The sequence below is a fragment of the Prosopis cineraria genome, unplaced genomic scaffold, assembly GCF_029017545.1.
Source record: "Prosopis cineraria cultivar Desert tree isolate PC_DT_omini unplaced genomic scaffold, ASM2901754v1 PC11, whole genome shotgun sequence".
Lineage (NCBI taxonomy): Eukaryota > Viridiplantae > Streptophyta > Magnoliopsida > Fabales > Fabaceae > Prosopis > Prosopis cineraria.
In genome coordinates this window covers 23,755,041-23,764,227 of record NW_026555342.1, presented here as the reverse complement: position 1 = coordinate 23,764,227, position 9,187 = coordinate 23,755,041, and the positions used below count along the sequence as shown (strand labels likewise).

The 9,187-nt window shown below is 27.8% G+C and overlaps 1 protein-coding gene across 1 annotated transcript; it reads right to left on the bottom strand.

The window, feature by feature from the left end:
• Positions 1-3,320: 3,320 nt before the first annotated feature.
• On the bottom strand, positions 3,321-4,058 carry LOC129287155 (pathogenesis-related leaf protein 4-like). The gene has a single exon (XM_054923328.1). It carries the CDS (start codon positions 4,006-4,008, stop codon positions 3,508-3,510), a length of 501 nt encoding a protein of 166 aa, XP_054779303.1. The 5' UTR covers positions 4,009-4,058; the 3' UTR covers positions 3,321-3,507.
• Positions 4,059-9,187: the final 5,129 nt, after the last annotated feature.

Below are 9,187 nucleotides of genomic sequence, written 5' to 3'. Positions count from 1 at the left end.
AATATATACTTTAATCAATTTATAAATAAAATTAAAAAAATTCTTCTTTCGTTTTCTTATAAATAGAATGACTAATTATAATGCTAAATTATGAGATAAGGAAAACAAGAGAATTGCATTCAATGCACTCAGATGTAACAATATTGCTCCGCAGACCCAAAGAACTATGAAATTCCTCTATAGGCCTAAAGTACCTCATTGCAATTAAATTTCTCATTGAAATGACACAAATGCCCATGTATCTTTTTTTAAAAGAAAAAAGGGTCACTATTTCTGGCCACTGTCCATCGTGAATAGGAAGGCCGCCGCCACCAATGGCCAAACCGCCACCACTAGTCATCAGAGCTCAGTCTCCAGTAGTCAAATCGGTCACATGTGTCAATGGGAGATTTGAACACTTAATCCATTAGTTATATCATTGAACCAGCAAAACCTTTCAGTTATATTTTATATATATATATATGTATATATATATATAGTAACTCATATTCTCAAGAATTTAGGTGAGTTTTTGTTAATCATAAACAAGAGTTGTTAATATTTAAACAATTATTTATAAATATTTAAACATAACTTATTAATACATAAAAAATTATTAGTTTTTAAAATCCAACTTATTTTATTTTTTTATAACTTGTTCCTTCAATATTAATAAATTATTAATATTATGCTAAATAAAAAGAGATATATATGTTATAAATTTATTTTTTAAGTATTTTCATGAAATTTTGTTAATTATGGATGCCTTGTTATTATCTAAACAATGGCTTATAAATATTCAAAAATGACTTGTTAAAACATAAAAAAAAATTAATTTTTAAAACTCAACTTATTTTATTTGCTGGGGCCCTTGTAGCCCTGTGGTGTTGGCACCACTCCTTTAATAAGAAGGTTGTGTGCTCAATCTCCAAGTGTGGAAAAATTGTAGTGACTATGTTTGTTTCCTTCTCACAAGGAAGGAATGTAAATATGGGGCGGGGGGTGTGGATATGATAGGCAATTGCTTCCCACAAAAAAAAAAAAATTATTTTAGTTTTTACAACTTGTTCTCTAAATATATATTATACATTTATTTTTCAAGCATTTTCATAGGCTTGTGTAATATTAACAATTTATGTTTGAATATTTATAAATAATTGTTCATATATTAACCAAACAGGTGTCCATAATTTACAAAATCCCATAAAAATACTTTAAAAAATAAATTTATAACATATTTTTTATTTAATATAATATTAATAACTTGTCAATATTGAAGGAAAAGTTGTAAACTAATTGAAGAAGTTGGGTTTTAAAAATTAATTCTTTTATGTATTAACAAATGATATCTGAATATTTATAAGTGATTGTTTGAATATTTACAAGTAGGAGAGAAAAATATGTTTTTATGTTAATTTAAACATAAAGTGAAAAAAAATTCATTTCAGTTTTCTCCGCTCACGATTTTTTTTCCCTAACTAAATAATCTAATTACGGGTACATTAGAAAATAATCCAACCAAAAAAAAAAAATTGAAGTAAAGGAGAACCACGTGGAAATCACGGATTGTGGAAATCGGAGAACAGGAAATTTGGCCTCAATGTATGTTGATTGAAGGATAGTTGCAGAAAGTAGACATGAAACGGTTACAATATTCAAACGAAAGAACAAACCTCAAGAAACTTTCATCAATTTACTGAGTTGAAAAGAGATAAAGGCTGTCGTATGGAAGAAGCTGTGACATTGAAAAATAATAATATCAATAATTTAAGTAACGATATTAACGGATGATTTTAGGCCGCAAAGATTGACCACAATGTCATTGGCAGTCACGTGATGATTGAACTTTTTTTTTTTTTTTTGAGCAAAAACGTGATGATTGAAACTTAAACGCTCAAAATAGAATTACAAAGACACCTCTGATTAAGGCTTTGGAGCCATACTTAAATTAATGCATACACCAAAAAAGAGACATCTTCTAGAAAAAAGGGTTTTGTGGTCCTTGATATTAAGCGCATGTAGGGCTATTTTCTTCTTTTTTTTTACCATTTTTAAATTTTTATTCTTATTGTAAATTTAACAGATTCATCATCATCTAATGTGTATCTGTGTTTCTATTTTTAAAAGAGTAAAGTTATTTTTTTATTTAATGAGTTAACTGTCATTTATTAATTCTAGTAAAATAGTTAAAAATGCTTTATATTAGGGACTGGAGATTGAGAGAATACTTCCTCTGTTTTCAAATATAAAAGAATTTCAACTAACTTTCAACTAACTAACATGATTTAAGAAAGTTATCCTAATAATTTTGTCTGAAATTAAAATGTTTGGATTAAAATGCTTTGTAGTTAATATTTACTTTTTTTCTCTAATTTAGTGATACTATCCATTTATGAGAGACCATTTTGGGAAAATGTAATTAATACTTCTTGAAATTTATAATTTTGCTTATAATAAAAAAATAAGACATCGAGTAGTTTATTTTATATTTTAAAGTGGAGTACGTAGAAACCTCAAATAGAAAAGCAAATGAAAATTATAGTTTGTCTAATTCTATTTATAAGTCACTTCTAACATATTTCATTGGAATTAAGGAAAACCTATCTAAAAATTTAATGAGTTTTTAATTTTGACGCTTTATTAAATATACATACTTTGATAATGTAATTTCTTTCACCATGGGATAAAAGGAAAAATTTGTAATAAAAATTTAATAACATAACTTATTAATAAGACCAAAACGTCACTTCTCTCTTTTCCTTGTAAAAAAGAGCAAAATGAATATATGGTTATCAAATAATAAACCTTATTTATTTTTCTATTAAATAGATAATTTCATGTAGAAATAATAGAAAATTTTTAAAAATTATTGTTTTGAGACTACCAAATCGAAACACAAACATAATTCCATAGATAATTCTGTTCTATCGTTTGGCAAAATCTCTCATAGCCATTTGATTAAACTAATACTCCCTCCATTTCAATTTATAAGCCAATTTTAGATAAAATTACACACACTAATAAAGTTTATTAAATATATTTTACAATCTTATTTTTTCAAAATAAAAATATTAGCTTTCAAAACTATTCTATATTTAATACTCTATTTATGAAAATAGGGAGGGAATATAATAAGGAATGAAAGATAATATTGAAAAAATATCATTAATAAAACCTTATTTTTATCCAAGTGTTTTAAATTTCGAGATGTTGAATCTTCTATAAAAATATCTTATAATTTAGGATGGAGGGAATAATTACTATCATGCTAGGATTTGGCCTATATTATAGAGCTACAATGCTGGAGTTATCTTAGATGGAAATAACATGACGAACAAACCTTGAATTTAAATTTCAGATATTCCATATAAATTATCAACCATAGATATCATTACACCTCATCGTTGAACCGCACCTAATAATGGCATGGTTTAATTTTAATCCTCCAGCAATAAAGATGAGAGTGTTTCAACTTCTCAGTGCATGTGTGTGGGTGTGCATATATATATATATATATATATATTCCAATCAATATGGTCTTTCGCCTTCAACGTTGCCTGGAGGATCATAACTACAAATCACAAACATCCATCCATTAGTACACTTAGCTCTAGCACATCCAAGATGATGAGAATCTCTCCAAACGATCTGAGTATAGTGAAGGCACTCATCATTCTCGCAAGAATTAGAGTGATAGTCGTAGTTAGGCTTCTCGGTGAGCCAGAACTTGACGGCGTCGGAGCCCTTCATGTCACCGTAGCCCTCGGCGATGTTCTCGCCAAAGGGCCCGCCGGAGTGCTCCAAGTTGCAGTCATGGCTTCGCTTGTTGGCGTAGTTCTGAGCGTAGGAAGCAAGGGTGTGGTTCCAGTAGAGGGGACTCACACCGACCTGAGATCGAGCTGAGTTGTGTACAGCAAGGAAGTCTTGAGGAGTGTTCTGGGCAAGGCAGAGGCAAGAAAAGGTTGGTGATGAGAGGAAGATGATGAAGAAAATGGCTAAGAGATTGAGATCTGATGATGGAGACCTCATTGTGGCTTTTGGCTTTGTTATGTTATCTGTTTGATGCAAAAGGGATGAGAACGAAGGACTTAGCGTCAGGGTATTTATAGAAAGAAGAAAATGTATGTTCTGTTTTATTGTTTGATACAACTAATGTTGGACACGTAACAGTTAATTAGCAGATCTAATATAAAAATAGATTAGTCTGTTGAGATAAACTGCCTTTGGATCAACGGTACTTTGTATATTATATATATAATAATATATATATATATATATATATATCAAAATGGGAATGAATTAAGATACGGGAACTTAGCATTGGATATATATATATACACACATATATTTAAGATGCTTGTTTTTAATTAAATATTTATATATATTGGACATGTTAAAATTTATTTGTTTTGATTTTATTAAATAAAAATATATTAAATATATAAAGTATATTAAGTATCTAAGTCTTCCCCTTGACATAAATCGATAATAAGTACAAAGTCATATAAAAAACTACATTAAATTTTGATTAATTTGGATCGAGTTGAGAAAGACCACAAGGGTGTATTGTAACAAAGCTTTATTACCAACCTAAAACTTGGACTCAAGATAACAGGATAACTCCTATTTAATTTAGGTATATAGTAATATTGTTGATGATTTATGAATAGTATAATCTTATATTTGTTTTAGAGAATCTCAACTGGAAAATAAGGGGTTCTATATATGAGAAAAAGAAAAAATTCAATTAAATATAAAAAAGTGAATAATGTAGTGGAGTTAACTAAATTGGTAAAAGTTCAGGCAAACAAAAAAAAAAACAACTAGAAGAAGCTAAATTGGTAAAAGTAATTATTCTCAATATCAATTAATATAAAAATTTAGAATTAACCTCACTATATCTTAATAGTGCAGCTCATTTCAATTTAATGCACTCCGTAATGCAATGAAAAAATGTATAAATTAAAAAAAAAACAAGTTGGTAAAAGCAAGAAAGTATCATCATCTCTTAAGGTTGAAATTTTAAATTCACTCATCTGATCGATGCGAGGATTGAATTATATCTTTCAAAATGCGGTGATAAAATATAATCCAAAACCAAGGCTAATAATAATTTAACGTCAAGTATGGTGATAAACAAGACAAAGGTGAACTAAAGTTAATATATTATTTAATTGAGACGCGTGACAGAAGAAGCAGTAAGCAATTGAATAGATATAGACTATAGAGCACAAACAGAGCATGGATATGATTCTGTATGGGCAAAAAGAAGTGGAAGAATAATTAATTATTAAATTACTTATTTTAATATTTACAGTTATCCAAGTTAACTTTCCTGTCCGGATGCCACTATTCCTATGGTAACATGACTTTGGCATTAAAAAAAAAAGTTAATATGACTAATAGTACATTTCCTCTGTATTACAATACAAGTCATAGTTAATTAATTTATAATTTATAAATAATGTTAGTTGAAATTTTAAATTCTTACAAATGTCCACATTTTTTCACTTATATCCTTATTAAATATTCATATAAAAGCTTTGATAATAGCAATTAAAATTACATTGCATGATTTGTTCAAAAAGAGTAATAAATGAAGTGGAGATATATTTGAAAAAACAAATATAAAAATTATCAAATACCCTATATTTTAAACTAAGTAAAGTTTAAAAAAGATGACTTATACCGTCGGTCAGTGGAAGTAGATTTTTAGCCTTTAGCTCCTAGAGCCAAACAATATTCTGACTCCATCCGAATTAGTTCTTAAAATCTAGCTCGTAATGAAGAAACTTAAATGAAAAAGAGACACTGGCTAACATATATAAATATATTGGTCTGATTACTAGCATATATTGATTATAATGCCAAGTGGATTACGCGCGCGCGCGTGCACATTTGTTGTGTTCATTAGCTTTAAAAACGTCACTGGCCGGTGAAAATGGTAAGCTCAGTTGACAAGAGAATATATAATATCTTTCTTTTTAACTTATACTCCCTTCATTTAAAAATATAAAGCATTTTTTAAGGAGTTGGATGTTTAAAAATATAAGACATTTTTAATCTTTCGAAGTGTAATCATTGCCTTTTTTTCAAAAGTATCCCTATTGATAATGACTTTATATTTATTGCAGAATGTTTAATAGGAATAAATATAGAAAGATAGGGTTAGTTGAAAAGTAGGTAACTACTTTATTGGGGAGTGTATTTGATTAAAAATGCCTTATATTTTTTAACGGAAAGAGTAAGCTTTTGTTTGTTTTCTTTTACAGGTAGTATTTTCGTGTTAATTAAGTATTCTGATGTAATAGTATTAAAAGGAGGTATTTTCTAAAAACAAAAAATTCATGATAAAATCATAACAAAAATCAACAAAAGTAAGCGTGTGGTACAATTAAGGGATTAAATTGGGATAAAATAAAAGTAAGTGACAAAAATAAAATTTAAAGTACCATTAGGGAGATCAAATTAAAGTCAATAAAATGATAAGATGAAAGTAAAATCAAAGTAGAATTGAAGGATATAATAGAATTAAATTAAGACTACGGGAAATAAAAACAAAATCTCACATTACCAAAAAAAAAAAGGAATAATCATATTTTTAATGTCAAAAATAAAATATAATATAAAAATTAAAAAAATCACACTGTTCATAATTATGATCAAAAGGGTAAGTATCACCTCAAACTCCAAGTAATGTGAATGATTTATAGAAAATGGTGTCTAATTTTTTTAAGACAGAGAAGATAACTTACTATTAAAATCTTCTAGATAGAAAGTCGGTCACACAAAAAATTATCTATATATACCTTTAAATTTGTAATGGAATTAAAAAAATTATGGTGATTATTTCTCTATTTCTGAATTCCCAGCATTGAACAATTGATGAATGACTGAGGGATATCATTATCACGCCTTTCACATTCGTATATATAGAGAATACGATTTAATTAGCATATATAATCTACCGTTGACAAGTGCAATATTGTGATGGACCCAACACTTCACATGCATCCTCATGACTTCTGGGTTCAAAATTTTCACGAGACTAATAATTTTGCATCATTAAGATAAATTTTAGATATAAAAAATGTGAATTCAATGTCAGCGGATGTATTTAAAGTTGATTTATTTAATTTCTCCCCTTAAATTAAGCATCCCTAAAATGAGGATTCATTTGAAGATGAGGCGTATAAGTTTCTTAATTCGAGTTGATTTATTTATTTATTTTTAAGATCACTTAAAAGTCAATCTACTCGGAACTTTGCTTACGTTCTTCTAGCATCATAAAAATGATTATAACTAAAACTAGAATAACATAATTTAGTGTATTTTCTGGTTCAAAATATAGATCTTTTGGTTTGATCTCCCTTGTTTTCAACTCTCTCAACAGGAGTTTTACTTGATTATTGATAATCATCAATATAATCCTTGTATTTAAACAAATCATGTTCTGAGCTGCATTGTTAATTACTTGTTAATAATAATTAAAAAGGATTAAAAATATCACACACACACACAAAATACATTAAAATATTTTGAACATGTGATTAAACAAATATAATTTTACTTATATATATATATATATATTATATCCTAAATATTAAAAGTATAAATATTGAATACATGCAACTAAGTTAACGATTGAATTACTAATGTGGTTGGATTTAGTGTGAAAGATTAATCCTTTGTAACATGATAAATCAATGTTTAAATCCATGTTAAAAATTTTACTGTACTTTAAATAGAATTATCACATAGCAATAAGAAAAATTATTGATTGAATTAACGTATTGATTTCCTTGAAACTTAAGAGAAATCGTTGGCAAAACCACTTGCAGAGAAACTAATGTATCAGTGTATTAAAAAAAAAAAAAAATACTTGAATGGTGATAATATCGAAATTTTTTAGAAAAGGAACAAAGAAATACCCCCAAATCCCGACGAATGCGCGCACATGGGGAGAACAGGGAATCTGGTCTGGAAATCATTATTCAAACGAATGGACGAAGACAATCAAAGATAAGGTAAGTTTTGTCGATAAGTGAGTTCAAAAAGGAGAAAATGATGTCGTGAGATATAAGACTAACCACTTGAATATGTAAAAGATTAACGATATTAACGGATGATTTTGTGCCGCAAAGACTAACCACAGAATGAGCCGTCCATTGATTATGGACCACAAACAACGGAAACATAAAAGCCTGAAAAGAGGCTGCGCGTGTTGTGAATCACGTTCACTACAGTATTTAGTTACTCCTCCTATCCCTTTTTAAAAAAAAAATTAATAGTTTAGGTAAGTTGAGTCTTAGGAGTTCACGAAGATTAAGGCAAGTCTTCAAGCTCAAAAAGCAATTACATATGTACTTACGTTTTACCCACCAAATAAGTTCTCACATCTGCAATGAGATTTAAACTCACAACATTGCAAGTTATAAGCCAAATCCTCACCAACTGGATTAATTTTTATTGGTCACTTATCTTATTCTTCATGTAAGATAAAGTTAATCAACTTCACCCTATTAAAGAATGTTAGTTATAATCTTAAAATAAAAGGATAAAATAACTTTTAGTCCTTTATATTTCGGGGTTCTATTGATTTGGTCTCTAACCTTAAATTTCTGTCATTTCAATCCTTAATATTTGCTTTAGTTATCTGCTTTAGTTATCGAGTTACTCCTTTAAGTTTTGTTAGAAAAAAATAGTCCTTAAAAAAACTAATGTGAAAATTAGATTATTAATGTGAAATATACACGTGAATTAAATAAAACATATCAACCAACTCCGATTAATCATCATTACTTAACTGTTATTTATTTTATTAATTTATTATATTGTCATCACTACTGTAGATTTCTTTTTAGCTGATGTGTTTTATTTAATTCACATTTATATTCCACGTCAGGAATCAATTTCCATGTCAACTTTTTTTAAGGGCTATTTTATCTTACAAAACTTAAAAGAGTAACTTAATAATTAAAGTAAAAGATAAGGACTGAAATGATATAAACTAAAATGGAGGGACCAAATTGATAGAACCCCCATTATAAGAGACTAAAAATTGCTTTATCCCTTATAAAAAATATGTAATTTTTTTAGTTTTATCTTTCCTTGCAAATAACCATGATAAACTGTTGTCTAAGAATTTAAATCATAATAAATAAATAAGAGTAAAAATGAGAAATAAAATTAATTACTCTAAACTTAT